The sequence below is a fragment of the Myotis lucifugus genome, unplaced genomic scaffold (genome assembly GCF_000147115.1).
Source record: "Myotis lucifugus unplaced genomic scaffold, Myoluc2.0 scaffold_10, whole genome shotgun sequence".
Lineage (NCBI taxonomy): Eukaryota > Metazoa > Chordata > Mammalia > Chiroptera > Vespertilionidae > Myotis > Myotis lucifugus.
In genome coordinates this window covers 7297716-7316198 of record NW_005871058.1, presented here as the reverse complement: position 1 = coordinate 7316198, position 18483 = coordinate 7297716, and the positions used below count along the sequence as shown (strand labels likewise).

General features: G+C 41.2%; 1 protein-coding gene across 1 annotated transcript in view; it reads left to right on the top strand.

Moving 5' to 3' along the window:
- Positions 1-18483, top strand: part of ANO2 (anoctamin 2) — a 290309-nt gene that overhangs the window by 237133 nt on the left and 34693 nt on the right. The window contains exons 19-22 of the mRNA XM_023749823.1: positions 1096-1207; positions 3339-3396; positions 3566-3666; positions 16217-16362. Coding sequence (XP_023605591.1) covers positions 1096-1207; positions 3339-3396; positions 3566-3666; positions 16217-16362 — 417 coding nt within the window. The remainder of the gene's footprint in view (positions 1-1095; positions 1208-3338; positions 3397-3565; positions 3667-16216; positions 16363-18483) is intronic.

The following is an 18483-nucleotide window of genomic DNA, read 5'->3' as shown; positions in this document are numbered from 1 at the left end:
AAAAGGGATTTTTATTACCAGCTGAAGGCATCTGGGAAAGTTTGGGGAAGGAGATTATGTGTAACATTCGATCTGGATGTTAAAAGATGGGAAGGATTTGTACATGAGAGGATGGGTCAGAGAAGGGCACTTCAGTGGAGAGAACAGGGTCTTGTGTCCACTTCTCTAAAGATTCCTAAAAAATCCATGTGTGAGTCAGGTGGGCAGACAAGTCAGGCAGGTCCGCACACCAGTCTCATCTGGACACAGAACTCCCTGGCCACATGGCCCTGGCACTCTGGCCCTGTGCTCAGCACACTTTCAGGCTGTACTCATCAGTGCACATGACACATGGTTAGTGCTTTCCTTCTGCCCCTGAAGTATGGCTCTGAAATCTCTTCTTTGCCGAGCTATTTGTCACCATCTGTGGAGACCTCACTAAGCACTCTGCACAGCTGTTCACTGGAGCATACCATGGGTCTCAAGTCTTCTGAAGGCATCAATAATGTTTCTGCTCAGTGTTCCTCAGGGTCCTTCCGGGAATATCAGCTGGTTTCTCTGCTTGGACCTGATAGAACACACGGGCACCATGACCCCCAAGTTTGAGACATTAGTCTTAGATTGTGTTTGTTTTACTTATCTGATGATCCTTCATTATTTGAATGAGTGGACTAAAGATGTTTCAGCCTATGGAGAGGACATATAGTTGAAGGCTTTCCTGCTAAAAATGGTGGAGGAGAGAAAGAGGACCAATGCCATGCTGCTCAAGATAAATCTTTGCCACCTCTTTACTCTAGTTCAGGGTTGAATAAACTTTTTGGTCAGGGATTTGTGTTCAAGTAAAATCTCACAGAAGTGGAAATTATACAAGTAAAAGCTGGATTCCCTTGGTGAGTCAAGGTGGTAGGAGGAAGTTCTGCTTGCCCATACCCTCTTTGAGGAACACGGTGTGAAACCATTGCTTGAGTGGATAAGAGGAGAGAAGTGCCAGAGAGCTGAATCTCTTGGTTTTTCCTCCGAAGAAGTAAGCTGAGTGACAATGGCTCATGTCACAGGGTCAAAATTCAGAGAGGTGAGAAATCTCTCCGTCTTATCAGCTTTGCTCTTCTCTTTCAGAGGTTCCAAAAACAGAACAGACTTTTGAAGAACGCCTGATACTGAAAGCTTTCTTGCTAAAGTTTGTCAATGCCTACTCGCCCATCTTCTACGTGGCCTTTTTCAAAGGGAGGTGAGTGTGTTGGTGTCATATATGGAAGAGAAATTGGTCACTAAGTCTGGGTCCTCCAATGGAGTCAGCCTGTTCCCATTGTCAATTCACATCCCCATTCCCCATCTCCACCCCTACCTGGCTGTTCAGGAAGCAGTTAATACTAAACCATTTTGTATTAGCATCTTCAGATTCTGATAAATAGGGAAGCTCTACAGGGGTTTGGCTCTGGCTCCTGAAGGGTGAATCGTAGAAGAATTTGTGTCGCCTAGCTTTGGGGATGAGGCAGTAGAGAAATTCATGTCTAGCCAGAGGCTCTTAGGTTTTGCAATCAGTTCTGATGCTAACTACTCAGAGTAGTACAAAGGTCACAGATTAAGGGCACAGTCTCCCACAATACTGTCCTCACTTCAGACACTAACTGCAAGCTATGGGGCTCCCAGGCCACTCACGATTTGTACAACTAACCCTACAACCACTAATCCCTCAGGTTCTGTAATTCACTAGGACAAATTTCATAGCTCAGGAATGTGTTGTACTTACAATTACAGTTTTATTATAGCAAAGGGATACAAATCCAAACCAGTGAACAGGAGAGGCACATAAGATAAGGTCTAGGTGGGTCCTAAACAAAACTTCCATCTTCTCAGAGCATGTTAACTTTCTGGCACATTGATGTATACCAACAATCAGGAAGCTAGTCCAAGCTTCATTGTCCAGAGTTTTTATTTAGGTATGATTGAATAATCCACCATGTGATTGAACTCAATCTCTACTCCTCTCTCTCCTCCCCGGAGGTCAGGCTGCTAGTACCTGGCTCAAAGCCCTAACCCTCTAATCACATGGTTGGCCCTTCTGGCATGGTCTCCTTCATCCTGAGTGATCTCATTAGCATAAATTTAGGTATAATCCCAAGGGCCCACTAAGAATAACAAAGACACTCCTATCAGGAAATTCCAAAGATTTAGAGACTCCTTCCAGGAACCAGCAACAAAGTCCAGTCCAATTCTTCATTATGTAGTAGGTCTGGATGTAAAATCACTTCTGATAAATATTTTTGTGGTCAGATCAATTGGCTATCTACAAGGAGATTTCCCAGGAGGCATCAACAATGCCAAGTTTCCCCTGAACTAAATGCTCATCAAATAGACATTGGTAGCAAGAACTGTCATCACCCGCATTTGATAATTTCTTATAAATGTGTTTCCTTGGCTCTTATGAAATTATAGGAGCAGAGAAACTGTTCATGTTAATGAGTATATACTTCACTGGTGTTTTCTATCTAGTTGTGCTATCAATAACAAATGGCAAACATGATATTCTAGGCAATAAATAAATAGGGTCCTGACTTTAGATAAACTTGTGGTATATTGAAAGAGTTGTCTTGGCAACAGCACATTGTAATCTGAAAAAAATGCTGTAATAAGAGCTACAATGATGAACAGAGACAAGGAAACATCACAGAGAAGCAAAGGTTAAACTGAGCCTTAAATAGATGAGTAGAATTTTAACAGGTGGACCTAGGTATGACATTTCAAATAATTAGGATTCCTGTCTAGTTCCATGATTGGCTTCTTATCCCCCAATAAAATTGATGTTACTTAAAGAGGAATGAGTCAGGCTTCTTCCATTCCTTTGAACGTTTTCAGTAAGAAGTCTAGATATTTTTTTCTGTTCCCAGGACTCTCCACTTACTTTAGTCTGTCTCACCCGTCATTTCATGGGAAATCGGTAGCGCTCACTGAGGAGTTGCAGTTAGAACTCAATTCTTGAAACTAGTTGAGAGGAGATGCACACACAGTATACTTAGAGATAATCCAAACTTTGTGCTTAGTCTCTCTCTCTCTCTCTCTCTCTCTCTCTCTCTCTCTCTCTCTCACACACACACACACACACACACACACAGTACCTCTGTGTGACCTTCCCGCCCCACACTAGTCTCACCCCCTATCCCCTGGAGGTGAACCCTAGGTGTTATAGATGATTGTTAGCTGCTAATGGGCATAAACTGTCCCTGGGTGATTTATCACCTGCCCTGGTCAGTACTTTCAAGAAAGACATTGGGCAGTGGCTCTTGCTCTAAAGGCATTCCCTTAAGGAGCCCTGACTTTCTCTCTCTTTTCCTAACTCTTCCCACACTTCTCAATTTTAGGTTTGTGGGCCGACCTGGAAGCTATGTTTATGTGTTCAATGGTTATCGCATGGAAGAGGTAAGTATGGCTAGCCACTGGTGTTTCCTGCCTGGCTAGTGGTTTACAGGGGCACCCACCACTCCCAGCCTCATCCTTATCCCCATTGCACCATGTTTGGATTCATGCCCTTGCTCCTTTGAGCTCACTTGGTCTAACCACTCCTTCCATTGTCTTTTCCTCTCTACAGTGTGCTCCTGGGGGCTGCCTCATGGAGCTCTGCATTCAACTTAGCATCATCATGTTGGGGAAGCAGCTGATCCAGAACAATATCTTTGAGATTGGAGTACCGTATGTAACGAATGCTTCTCATCTCCCTCCTGCTGCCAGGGCCTAGCTCAGCGGGGCCGGACTTTCAGCAGGATTTTCATGGCCTCTCCTCTTCTCAGATAGCTGGGCTATTTTTCCTTTGTCTGCTTGCCAATAACTTTCCCCATAAGGTAGGGCTCCTCTCACAGCCTTGTTTGCCAATCTGATTTGGGATGTTTGAGGTTCAGAACAATTAAGCACTTCGTTAAGTACACATAAGCAGCAAGGGGCAGAGCTAGGAACTGGATATCTTTGACCTCAAGCTGTCTAATATTTTTAATGCTATCTGTTCTCCCAGTGAACAAGTAAAAGAGATGTTCAGTATGGTGGATAGGTGAATATGAAAGTTTGAAACATAATGTAACTGTTTAGAAAAATCACTAAGAAAGTGTGGAATATATGATCTTAGGAGGAGAAGGATGCATAGCTGGTGAAATGCAGAATGGATTTTCATATGGATTCTCTCTCCCCTCCCAGTTGGGTTTATACAGCTTTTATAGAAGGATGACTTTCAATTAAGTTTTACATTGAGATAGTGATGAGAATAAACACTAACTCACAGGCATGAGACCTAAAGAAAAGAAGATGGAGCAAATGAAAATCTTCCTTCAGGTCAAAGAAAATATAACTTGTTTTGCCTTTCATTTATATTGTTTTATGGTGTTTACAGAAACATCTGTTTCAGGGAATATTTTCAGGCAAAAAAGTATCAAATAGCCAGGGGATGACAGAAATGACTGGGGTAGCACTTACAGGCTGGGCCAATTCTGTTTAGGAGGCCAGGATGGACAATTTGTACCAGGCCTGGAGATCTTTGCAAACCCCTTGCAAGATTAACTGTTGTGGGATGCAATAGTCAGTCCCCATGGGGTTAGCTGAAGATACTGCCATACCCTCTTTCTCTCCCTTGGAGATTGACTATGCATATTGTATCAATGGTTCTGAGAAGTCCTGCTATAAAACAAAAACACTTGTTTAATCCCTTCCTTTCCAACTGTATTTGTTCATGTTATTGGCCATCTTAGTTGTGGACATTGGGATCCACTCTGGCTAGTTCAGGAAGCAAAGGAATTGAAGAACAACTAGCTAACAGAATATTCCTTACAGTTCAGAGAGCCAGGCTCTGAGGTACATAACAGCATAACAGTATCCACACGGCAGGAAGGCTTGAAGGAAATACCACTGCCTTCACTTCTTGGCTCACATGACTCAGATATTAAAAGATGAGAACTGTATACTGAAGAGTCATACCCACAAATATTGCAGTCTGAACTTAACTAGCTGTCTTCATCAGCTCAGGCTGCTACAACAAAAAAGCACAGACTAGGTGGCATAAACAACACACATCTCGCTGCATGCTCATTGACCTCTTCCTCATGTGCATGTGGAAAGAGCGAGAGCTCTGGTGTCTCTTCCTCTTCCTATAAGGCAGTGGTTCTCAACCTTCTGGCCCTTTAAATACAGTTCCTCATGTTGTAACCCAACCATAAAATTATTTTCGTTGCTACTTCATAACTGTAATGTTGCTACCGTTGTGAATCGTAATGTAAATATCTGATATGCAGGATGGTCTTAGGCGACCCCTGTGAAAGGGCCGTTCGACCGCCAAAGGGGTCGAGACCCACAGGTTGAGAACCGCTGCTATAAGAGCACTATTCCATCACAGGGGCTCCCTCATCCTGACTTCATCTAAACCTAATTACCTGCCAAAGGCTCCACCTCCTACTACCATCATGTTGGGAATTAAAGCTTCAACATATGACCCTGGCAGATTTGGCTCAGTGGTTAGAGTGTTGGCTTGTGGACAAAAGGGTCACAGGTTCGATTCCTGGTCAAGGATACATATCTCAGTTGCAGGTTCTCCAGCACCAGTAAGGATGCGTGCAGGAGGCAACCAATTGATGTGTCTCTCTCATGTAGAGTTATTCTCATTCACTCTCTCTCTCTAGCTCTGTTGAGTTTCTCTCTCTCTCCCCCCCAAAATCAATGGAGAAAAATCCTTGGGTGTGGATTAAAAACAAAAATTCAACATATTACTTTTGGAGGGGATATAAACATTCAGTCTATAACAACAGCCTGTCTGTTTTTCTTTCAACCTAAGCACAAGATTTGTATGCAATTAAATTTTTAAAATTTAAAAATACATATATGAAATGATCCTTGTCTTCTCAGAGCTTACATTTTAAGTCCGGGAGACAAAAGAAAGTATGTGAGTGGGTGCTTTCTGTGTGGTGTAAACTCTGTTAGAATTCAGAGTGAATAGCCGAGACCAGTTTGGCTCAGTGGATAGAGCGTCGGCCTGCGGACTGAAAGGTCCCAGGTTCGATTCCGGTCAAGGGCATGTACCTGGGTTGCGGGCACATCCCCAGTAGGTTCTCTCTCATCGATGTTTCTAACTCTCTATCTCTCTCCCTTCCTCTCTGTAAAAAAATCAATAAAATATATTTAAAAAAAAAGAATTCAGAGTGAATAAAGGTCAGGGATTTGGGAGCTGTTAGAGAAGTCTTCCTAAGCTGAGGGTTTCTTCCAGGCTGTGTCTGTCTATTGAAGAAGGCTGCCACCATCATTTGTAACAAGATGGTCTGCAATTATTTTGTTTAAAGAAACAATTTCTCTTGAGTGAGATATCTTTTCTAAACAAACAACAGACTGACTCGGGCTTATCAAAACCACCTCCTCACCCAGGTGGTGCTATAAATTGGAGAAAGTAAGGCTCATAGAGATGGCAGCTCTCTGATCAAAGTCTCAGGGCCATGGCAAGGGCAAGAGCCCAGAATCTTTCTAAACCTATTGAAAGGTTGCTGATTTCTTGGGCTGAATGGAACCATTAGAGGACATAGGATCCAACTCCTTTCTCCATGGAAAACTGCCTCTATGAGGGCTGTAACTGTCTGAAAGTTTTCCTGAGAATATTATTCTTTGGTCTTCCTCAGAAACACACTTACAGAGCTAAAGTTATCATGGAGAAAAACGTCATTTACCTGGAAACAAAACCCTTTATAGTGAGAGCTCTACTTCAAGGAATGAGAATATTCAACATTCCTACATAAAACTTTACGATTTCAGTTCTCAAAACAGATCTCAGCATCACCCACTATTAATTAGACTGAATGCTTTGAATGGATTCCTGTCCCTACACTAGGACCACCTCAGGTGGTCCGCTGGCACATGCTTCTCTTGGAGGAGGGTTGGTGAAAGCATTGGTGTCTGGGCGCCTTATTCTACCTCCCTGCTTAAGCTAGCCTCTAGGCATCAGACAGGAAGTCATCAATCTTGAGGAACTGAACCCTCTGAAGCTGTTCCCTGTTTTCCAGCTTTCTGATTAAGAGTCAGTGATAGTCATCAAGCAAAGCTGGTGAAACACATGGTTGCTGTTCTCTAGGAGTTTACCATCTCAGACAGACCACAATTGTTATGGACAAATACCCAGAAAATATGTAGACCAAAAAAAGATGTACCAAAGCCACATCTTGCCCCTGGGCAGCTTTGAAACCAGCCCCTCCATCACTGCTACAAAGGAAAGTCTACATTCCCCCTCAACATCTGGGGAAGACATCTGCCCTCCTAGTACATTGTTGTTCTGTTCTGGATGGAATTGTATATAGCTTGTGGGCACGAGATGCCCATTTTTCATTTCTGGACATCTGCTCTACCATTTAGCCTTCTCACTCTGGACCCAGCAGCCTTTGATAGAGTGTAAGAGGGGCAAGAACTTAGGCATATGTTTGGGCTGTGTGTTGGCTTGTTCCCCAACCCATCAACTCCATCAGCTCCATAACAGATGAAACTAACACACGACTGGTTGCCTTGAAGGCTAAATTTTCTGATTTATGCTCGATGTATGTTTAATATGCCACAGTTAATTGATGCTAATTGCATAGTAACTCATAAAGCTGTGGGCATGTTGCTGCTCTAAGTCTCACTGTCCTCATCTTGTGATGAAAATGATGGTATTATAACCATCTCTCAGGTGCTCTCATTTCAGCTCAGACATTCTGTGAACCTCTCCTCTAGTGAATGAAGCTAGTCACTGGTGATTCCAAACACATGTTTTTGTTTCAAAATATTTTTTCTCATTTCAGTTTCTAATTTGCTAAAGGACACACCCAACATAATTATGTAGTTAAATTCAGGGATATAGAACAAAAAATTCTTCCACCAAACCCTAATTATTCTATCTCCAAAGCTCTTTATAATTCTACAGGTTGTATTTTGAGTTTGGTCACATGAAATAACTATGATTATGATTTATGAACCTTCCATTTTCTACTCAGAACCTACTCTGAATAAATTAGATCCATCCAATCCAGGGTTCAGCACCTGGCAATATCCTTATGTGTGACACAGTTGAAATGAGCAAGAAAATAAAAAGGAGTCTTTTATAGTCCTAAGAGAAATGACAGTTGAGCCTGACCGTGAAAAAGGAACAGTGTAAATGATAAAAATTAGGCCCAAAGGTCTTTAGCCCTTTGATGGAGACAGTATAATATAATCACTGCATGACATCAGCAAAGTTATTCTAGAAAAATTTGTGTCCAACACAGTTATGTGAAAATACAGCCTGGATATATGCTCAGCTCTCTAGAAAATGGGAAATATGGACATCTGAGAAAGAAAGAATCATTCTTTGGGATTCCAGGTTGCTAAGGTGTTGCTGAATGTTATTGCTTATATGTTCACATGTGATGCTTGAAGTATTTCAAGTCCTGGGAGTAGACTAAAAAGAGCAACTCAGGAATACGATTTTTCTCTTCTGTCCTGGGCCCAGTGGCTTTTGGTTCAAAATGTGGCTCTCATGTACCTTCAGAACCTGCCTAAAAGTTTTTCCTCAAGGGATATAAATATTAATCGTAGAGAACAGACTTGATTTTTTTATAAAGAAGCAAGTCTGAGGAGTTAGGCAGGTGATCATGCTAGATACGAATATTTGGGGTAAAAAATATAAGATTATACAGTTGTAAGATTGACTGTCTATAGCAGCGGTTCTCAACCTGTGGGTCGCGACCCCTTTGGGGGTCGAACGACCCTTTCACAGAGGTCACCTAAGACCATCGGAAAACACATATATAATTACATATTGTTTTTGTGATTAATCACTATGCTTTTATTATGTTCAATTTGTAACAATGAAATTGGGGGTCATCACAACATGAAAAACTGTATTAAAGGGTTGCAGCATTAGGAAGGTTGAGAACCACTGGTCTATAGTATTCATTTCCTATTTCTGAGAGCAATTTTCTAATGTTCTTTCAAAGAAAATTTTAAAATGTGAAAGACTATCTAATTGATCTTTATTGTAGGTCAGGCAGTCCACCATAATTGATCTCTCCCCTGAGGGTACAATATTCTCATTAGATTCTGTGTGTGTGTGTTGCTCAAAGTACCACAACTACAGTGTTGATGCCTTTGAGAATATTAACATCCAGCAAGCTTCTTGAATTAGAACCGTTTCCCAATCTTTAGTCATTTGTGAATCAATTTTTAAATTTTTCCTCATATCTACCTGAATAGCTATTTGCATATTAATTTCCCCTAAATGAATTTTATTAAAATCCATAACATTTCCTACAGTGGAAAACAAACACAATCAGTTACCATAAATAGCAAATAACAATCGAAAGAAACAATGAAACCAGAGCATTACTAATCAATGACATTAGCCTAAGAGCTGCATTCACTTTCTTATCCACTAGGATGGGGTGGTGTTAAGGACATACCAGCAGCAGATAGATTTTCTCCTTGACTGCAGTCAGTGGGACTGAATGAGAGCAGGAAAGGAAATAGCTTTCCCAGGTGCTTTAATAAGATACAAGACCAAGTGTAGAGATCTTCCAAAGGTGTCACATGCACTACTACTGGAATGCATCCTTTGCTGGAAACACTGGTTTCGAGCAATAGTATCACCTCCTAATCCCACAGGTCTCCACAAGGTTGGCACAGATAGCAGGCATGTGCAAGAATCCTGCCCACTCATCCTTTGGGACCTTGGATAAGCTTCTCCATCAGACATTCCCTTTTCCCACCCCTAAATGTGGCAGGTGTCCCCGACAGGGCCACTATGGAAACCCAACTCTGTCCAGGTACCATCCACCAGGCAGTGTCACATCTCACCTTTGCTGGGCCTGGTTCAGAGGCCCTGTAGATGGGAAAACAAAGTGCTTCCCAGGGAGACAGTAAAATCTGGGGCACCAGGAAGACACGACAAAACTGGATTATGTGGTCTGGCCTCGGACTATTCCCACTCATGCCACCCAGGCTCCTGGGCCTGACAGAGTTGTAACAGATGCTTTCCAGAGAGGAGTCAAATAGTCTTAAACATTACAGGCCCCTTGATAAAGCTCATCGGCAGTGACTTCTGGGATGACTTTGCGCATGGTGAGAGGCAAGGCAGAATCTGATCCCATGCCATTTATTACCTGAGTCCATTGTTGGGGAGTTCCCTCATTCCCACCTCCCTCATGCCATCCCCACCTTTCCCTCTTCCATATGTGTTTGTGCAAAGTATACTTTGAATCCAAACTGTGTGGTGCCTCTAAAACAGGGGTGGGGAATGTCCGGATATGGCCCGCTAAATCATTTGGTCTGGTTCTTCCAAGGCATTAGGGGTGAGTTAAATGTTTGACCAAACGTAGCAGACTAATTTTTAAGTTGATAATTTTATATAGCCAGTGAATGATGTTAAAAAAATATCCAAATGTCCCTTGACAGGAAAAAAGGTTCCCCATCCCTGAAAAACATGCCACATGACATCCCAACTCCTCACTATAATTTTATCTCAAACTAGGTCCTGTATTCCTTGAAGCAGAATTGGAAATAGGCCTTGTATCATTCAGAAAGATGAGTGTGTGTGTGTGTGTGTGTGTGTGTGTGTGTGTGTGTGTGTGAGAGAGAGAAAGGGTAAATGCCAACTTCTCACCTGGGCAAACTCTGGGATGGAGAGAGCAGGTAGAGCAATATTTCTACCAGCAAAAAGTCCCACATCCCTATTCTTACTGAAAGCACAAAATCACATCCCAAAATAACAGGAATATAACCTTTGGACACAGCCAGTAAGATTTTATAAACTTTCTACTTTTTTTGGTAAATGTGATAAATATTATCTTTCAAGACATAAAACAGCTCTTTAAAGACATCACAGGCAGCGGAGGTCTGTGTTCTCCTCAAATACTGTGGAATCTGGCCATGAATCCAGAGTTTAGGGAACAAATTTGAACTTTGTCAGGTGTCAAGAAAAGGAATACACAGCTCAGAGGTTGATATGTTTCTCTTCTTTGGCCCATTTAAGGCTTGGTTCTGCCTTCTTTAACAAGGCTCGCAGTGGCTGTGGAACCAGGGTCTGTGAGTGACAGCCTGGGGCCCGGATTCCTGTGGCAGGAGGCCCCAGGTGGGACAGACACTCCCCATGGTCTTGGGGTGAGCCTAGGGGGCACAAGCAAAGGAAAGGCTCTGAGCCTTTTGGACAGTTTCTCAGACTTTTCATTATAAAAGGGACAGAAAAATAGCAGACGAAAGGAAAGGGGGGTAACATCAAAGAAGTTATTTTAACGAGTGAGTGCATCATACGGTCGGAATCATAACCTGAAGCTTTCCAAATGACCCATCTGTATGTTATACAACTTGCAGGATTCCTGTTAAATCCCGCTCTTGAGGGACTTTCTGCATCAGTTTTTTAAATTGTCCCCCCGCCTCATTTTTGGCCTACCCCTGGTGTATTATACTGCTGACTCCACAGTGCCTCCTGAAGCTCTTCTGCTGCCCTCTCCCATGCCACGTGGTCTTCCAGTTGGCCTGCTGTTCCTATGATGCTCCTCTTGCCCTCTGAAGGCTCCTTGCCCTCCATCCCTCCCTTAACTGTAGATATTTTCCCCTCTGCTCAATCTACATGTGGTGCTCATTGTAGGATTTCAGTTGTCTCCACGATGATTCTCAGATCTTGAGCTCAAACCTAGACCTGTTTTCAGAGCTCTAGACCTACATAACATTGCTTACTAGACATCCCTACTTAGCTATCTCATGGTATCCTCCACTTCCAACTCCTCGTCCCCTTTATCAAAATTGCCTGTTCTCTAGTGTTCCCTGTGTTAGCAAACGGTGTCACCATCTACCATATGCCCAAAGACCCTTCCATCCTCATTCTCCTTCTATTCCCACATACAGTTCACCACCAGCTTCTTAACTTTATCTTCTAAGCATGTCTCAATCTGTCTACATCTCTCCATGTTCATTGCAATCACCTAGACTCTGCTTCCATAATCTCTTACTAAAGCACTGTACGATACCTTCAGTGCCATGAACTTGTCTTATCTTTTGTCACTTCCTCTTTCCTGCTCTGTGCCCCAAACATTTTGAACTTTCAGTTTCTCCTCTGAGCCATTTTCACATTTACCTTTGGCTGTTGCACAAATAATTCCATGGGCCTAGAACAGTGATGGCGAACCTTTTGAGCTCGGCGTGTCAGCATTTTGAAAAACCCTAACTTAACTCTGGTGCCCTGTCACATATAGATTTTTTTTGATATTTGCAACCATAGTAAAACAAATACTTATATTTTTGATATTTATTTTATATATTTAAATGCCATTTAACAAAGAAAAATCAACCAAAAAATGAGTTCGTGTGTCCCCTCTGACACGTGTGTCATAGGTTCGCCATCACTGGCCTAGAACATACATTCACCTGTCACACACTCTCGCTCTCTCCCATGCTTTTTCTATCATCTCTTGTCATTTATTTGATTTATACATCTCTTCCTTAGGGAAACGTCCTCTGCTTTAGGCAAAGTTAGGTTTCTTTGTTACCTACATATATAAAAGCCAGGCGACCGGAACGATGGAATGACCAGAACGACAGGTCACTATAACACGCCCCTCCCCCTGGCCAGCCCGGGGGTGGGGCTGGCCTGGGGAAGGGGCTGCAGGAGGTTGGCTGGCCGGCCCCACCCCTGATAATCCCCCAATCAGGGGCGGGGCTGGCCAACCTCTTGTGGCCCCTCTCCCCCTGCCAGCCTGGCCCTGATGGGGCCCCGATTGGGGGCGGGGACAATGGCCAACTTCCCAGGGCCCCTCCCTCCAGCTGGCCCAGCCCTGATCAGCCCCAATCGGGGGCGAGCCAGCCAGTTCCCACCCATGCTCAAATTTGTGCACAAGGCCTCTAGTATTCTCATAATTACCTAAACTTCTTCCTTCATAACACTCATTACACATTATTGTCAACACTTGCTTGTGTTCACTTTTTTAGCTACACTACCTCATCAAATACATCAGATATCTTATTGGTTGCATTTATTTTTTCCTGGAGAGCATACCCATAAACTGGAACCTTCTATACAGCTATCAATCTGAGTTTGATTCAATGCCTCCTTTTTCTGATGGATTCCTTGTTTGCTGGGTTATATATTGACTTTTTTTTTTGCTTTATATCCTTGGTTGGTGAAATTCATCCTCCTGGAATATCTTGAGGATGGATGATGCACAGAAGGATATCTTTTAGGAAAACTTGCATATGTAAAGATGGTTTTATTCTGCCTTTGCACTTGATGTATACTTTGGCTGGGTATAGAATTCTGTGCTAAAATCTTTACCTCTTTAATGTTAATACATTTCCCTAGAATTTTCCAGTGTCAATGGCTGATGTTGAGAATTCTAATATCATTTTGATTCCAAATAATTTTTAAAGAATTTATGTTTGTCCTTCTGTACCTGGAAGCTTTTAGAATCCTTTTCATTATTCTTAGATTTCTGAAATCTCATGGTGATGTGCTTTGGCAGAGATCCATTTTTTTTTTTTAACCATTATGCTGAGTAGGTTTTTCCAACCAGAAAATGCATATTCTTCACCTCAGGGACATTTCCTTGTATTTCTTATGTATTTTCTTCCCCACCATTTTCTTGGTCTTGTCTTTCTCATTATATTGGAGTTCCTAGATTGATTAATTTTCTTATCTTTTCTATTGTCCATTTATTTGTCTTTTGTACTTTTTTTTAGAGTTTATTTATTTTTAACTTCCCATTATTTTATTGGTTTTATTTCAGATCTAGAGTTTTCCTGGTTCATTTTCTCCTCAAAATAAACTCTTTGCTCCTGCTGGTGTTAGAAAGTGGTAGTCACTTGGAAAATATGGATAGGCAGACACATTAGGGCCTACTGTTCCTTAAACAGTGCATTGACCAGTCACTACCAACTGCCTTTGGTGATATGTGGTGCCTGCGATTTCTGAGCCTCTCTGATATTTTGCAGCATGAGCTGGCTTGCTTTTCTATGATGTCTTTTACTATAGGCCCTTGGTATTCAACCATAACAGCTTTGCTAACTCTTCATCAGTGTTCATCTTCCAAGGCATTCATTACATCTCTCAATACACTACTGTATTCATGACTGTTTTCTTTAACCTTGTGGTTTCATACATTTTAAAATTCATTATTATTTTTGTAGCATTTCAGAAGTAGATAAAGATATATGCATGTGTTCGATTTTCCATGTTTAATTAAAGCCACTAATTAGTTTTTACTAAAGATTTAGCCAAATTTTCTGATTACTGATATCTGAAGGAGAAGTCTCAATTTGACTTCTGATTCTTGACCTCCTTTCCCACCTCCTGTCTCCTCTTCCACTCTGTCCTTCTTTTCTTCTCTCTTTCTCTCTCTTCTCTTTTGTTCTGACTCACAGATAGGGTCTCAGCTGGTCTACTCTATTTGGCTTCAGAATCTTCAGGCTCCATCTGGGTTTTTCTCAATTTCTTAATGTCACAGAATTATCGCTTGCTAATTTATTATGAAATATTTTATTTTACTGCTGCTTAAATGGATCTCAACTTATTCTTTAAATCCTCCTTTGATGATGATGTTGGTGGTGGTGGTGGTAGTGATGATGATGATTATGATGATGATGATGATGATGATAGAGCCAGTGATAGATATATTTAGTGAGCTCTTAGCATGTACCAAGCCCAAAATGCAGCATGTTACATAGATTATCTCCTTTAACTAACCCTGTGGGCTAGTTAACATTTGCTCATTGATAAGAAAGTAAAACTTACGGAGTTTTAATAACTGGCTTAAGAAACTACAGCTGGTGAATTGTGAATCTGGGCTTTAAACAACTATTTTCTGATCTCAAAGATCAGACTTTACCCACTACCCTATACTACATCTTCTTGATGGCAATTGATATTAGAAAGACATTGATTAGAACATAATTTTTAATTATTAGATTTCCATAAACTGTTAGAAGCACTTTCTAACAATAAATGCCTAATGTTGACAGGAGTGCTAGTCTGGAAATAGCCACACAGGGATGGCATGATCTTGTGTGAGGAATGTGGAGGGCGGGGGTGGTGTCCTGCATTTAGATGGAACATGGACTTCAAAATCCCTTTAAATTCTTCAAGTCTATGATTCTATCTGTTCTTCTGTTCTCCTCTAAACTATCTCCTAGGAAATTTCTCATAGAATAGTTAGCAGAATTGGCAGCCTGCTCCTTCATCTAATTTCATTGTCTATGTATTGTGCATCAATGGGAAGTATGAAAAGACTATACCCTCAGGTATATTTTAACATTTAATATTAAAATGATAATAGCTACCATCTATTGAATACTTACCATGCCCAGAAACTGTGCTAAAAATTATATAAACGTTCTCTCACTTATTCCTTATACAAACCCTAGAGGATGAGCCATTATTGTCTTGTTATCATGACCAAAAAAGTCCTGCATGTGATTGATTTAGTCTGCTTGGGCTGCCATAACAAAATGCCACAGACTACATAGCTTAAACAACAGAAACTTATTTTTATCAAGGTGCTGGAGGCTGGAAAGTTCAAAATTAAGTACTAGAAGAGTTTAGTTTCTAGTGAGGGCCTTCTTGCTGGCTTGCAGATGACCATCTCCTCACTGTGTCCTCACCTGGTAAACACAGAGAGATCACTGTATCTTCCTTGTTTCATAAGGGTACCAATCCTATTGGTTAGGACCCTACATTTATGACCTCATTTGACCTTAAAGACCTCCTGAAAGCCCTGTCTCTAAATACAGTCACATTAGGGTTTAGAACTTTGACATGAATTGGGAGGAGATTGATTTCAACACATAGAAGTGGTAGACAGTGTTTTGCCTGGCTTTAATGGAAAGATGGTGCTATTTGTGTTATTAAGACCTGAAAAATGTTAGACTCTGAAGGAGAGCATCTTTCTGCTATTTTCTGGCCACCCTCTCTTCCCCATAAAGAGGGCAGACAGGTCACCTGCTAGATGATAGGACTATCTCAGTATTTGGCAGACAGGGCCAAGTCTCTTATTGCTTATTAAAATGCAAGAAGAATTTAGTTTCTTTCATGATCCTTTGTGGGGGAACCTTTCATTATCCTGATGAAGACCTTCTCAGATTGTCTTTAAGAAAAAAACAGTCTCCTCCATATCCCTTTATCTGTCCTTGTGTCAGAGATAACTTTAGTGTCAACACTTAGTTTGTTTCTCCTTTCTGTCTGCAGAACTCTGTCCTCCAGAGGCTTTTGGTGACTGGTCCATTTCTTTTCCAGGAAGCTAAAGAAACTATTTCGGAAGCTGAAAGATGAAACAGAACCTGGAGAAACTGACTCTGCCCATTCAAGGCATCCAGAGCAGTGGGACCTAGACTACAGCTTGGAACCATACACTGGACTGACTCCAGAGTACATGGAAATGAGTAAGAGCTAATGATCTTTCCTTCCACTGGATGCAGGTTCAGACATGTGATCTGGGAGAGGAGTGAGGAGAGGGTTAGGGAAATGACTGGGACAGGCACTGCACCTTCCTGGGCTTCCTGGTTACACAATGTCACCTTCAGTGCCACATAAAAGTAGAGGAGTGTACAGCAGAAAGAATCCTGGAATGAGAACCAGGAACAACTTTTATCACCAAGTTGATACTAGGATGATGCTCTCTTCTCCTTGAGCTTCCTCTCCTCATCTTGAAATGAGAAGTTTGGTCTCTTGGGTCCCTTTGCATGGCTTCTATCATTGATAAAGCTGAAAGAGAAATAGTGAAGTCTGAAATTCAAGGACAGAGTTTCCATTAAGGAAAAGTAAACTAGTCCTATCACACTTGGAACACGAGTTATATACATCTTTGACATGGAGAGTACAGGAGAGTCCCCCACTCTGATAAGGTAGGTCTGGGTAAGATGTCAACTTTTCTTTAAAAAACCTGAGGATATTTAGGGGTGAGAAATAGATTTCTAGTTACCGGGACTCCAGTTGTTCTTGAATAGGCTTTAAAATAGGAGTGCATGTAGTACAGACTGATAAAACACAGTGGTTTTACATGTGGTTCAGAAGCCATGAGTTTTCCATTATGAGAAGTGTCCCAACTTAGACCAGCTGCCTTCAAACTCCTGGCTACTTGTGAATAATTATGATATTTTATTGAGGTGGATATTTGAGAATCCTCTTTCCAAGACTTGGAACTAATGAATTAAAAACATAGGACCAAGAGGTCAGACATATAATCTAAACATTTATTCAATCTAGAGTGTTGGAAAAACATCAATCAGATCCAACAAAAGAATCACTCAATACCTAATATCATTGTATTTTCATGATGACTCCTGCCTACTTTGGTTAATCACTTTTAATAGAGGGCCACTAATGCCTTTCTGGGCATCAGGTACTTTACATCTTATTTCTAATGGATATTTATCCTCTTCTGTGTTGTAAAAGTGTGTGTGTGTGTGTGTGTGTGTGTGTGTGTGTGTTTGTGTGTATTAAGGGTAGAGAAAAGGACTTATTCCTTACAGCTTTAGATGACCTCAAAATTTCTGTTCTAGCTCTGGGGATCTAAAATTCCAGGCAAAACCTGAGCTTTGTATTCTAAATAAACTCACCAGAGAAGAAACAATCATTGTGTCTGTTTCAGGAATAATAGGAAAAGAAAACATCAAGACCCAGTTTATGTAAACACATAGCTCCCTTATGCTTTTCACCTTTAGTTAAGTGCTACCTCTAATCTCTCTCCAACTAGATTTTTACACAGAGACGATTACTTGTATTTAAGATGCTATTCTATGCCTACCATCCTCTCAGTAAAAATTGGTTGCCAGAGATTTGAGGCTTCCATTTGGAAAACGTTTATATGAGAAATCTTTGAGCCCTGTCTGCCAACCTCCCCCCTCCAATTCCAGTCCCCTCCCATTACCACCCAATTATCTGTGTAGGTTTTACATGGCTGTCCGTCCAGATAGCTATTTCAAAGCTTTCTCTTTTGAGTGATTAAGATCAAAGACCCTTGAGCCACATGCCTTAGGTTCAAAATCTAGCTTTATCACCAACTAGCTAGGCAGCTTTAGGTAAGTGGCCAACCTTGGTGTCTCAATTAGCTTTAGCTTTAAATAATAATAATAATAATAATAATAATAATCATCTACCTTATAGGATTGTTGTATTTAATGAATCAATATCTGTAAAGTTCTTAGAAGAGTGTCTAGCACATATAAAATCTATGTGAAGTGTCAAGTGTTGTTTCTCTTAATGGCCCTGGGCCCTAGGAAGGCAGAGTATAGGGAAATATGCTCCAATTTGTGAGCCATTGTATCATTGAATAGACAGCCACTCTGTCTCAAACTTGGGTAATTACAAATTCATTTGAAGAGGAAAAAACGACAACTAGAAGACTTGGTGATTTCTGGGAAAAATTCACACCAAGAGTATAGAGAGTGAAATTGATTCTATGGAGGAATCATTAATTATTTGCTTTTCTGTCTCAGCATTGCATTTGATACATACACTGATGATGTATCTTGCAGAATCATGGTAATATTGCTCACATATCT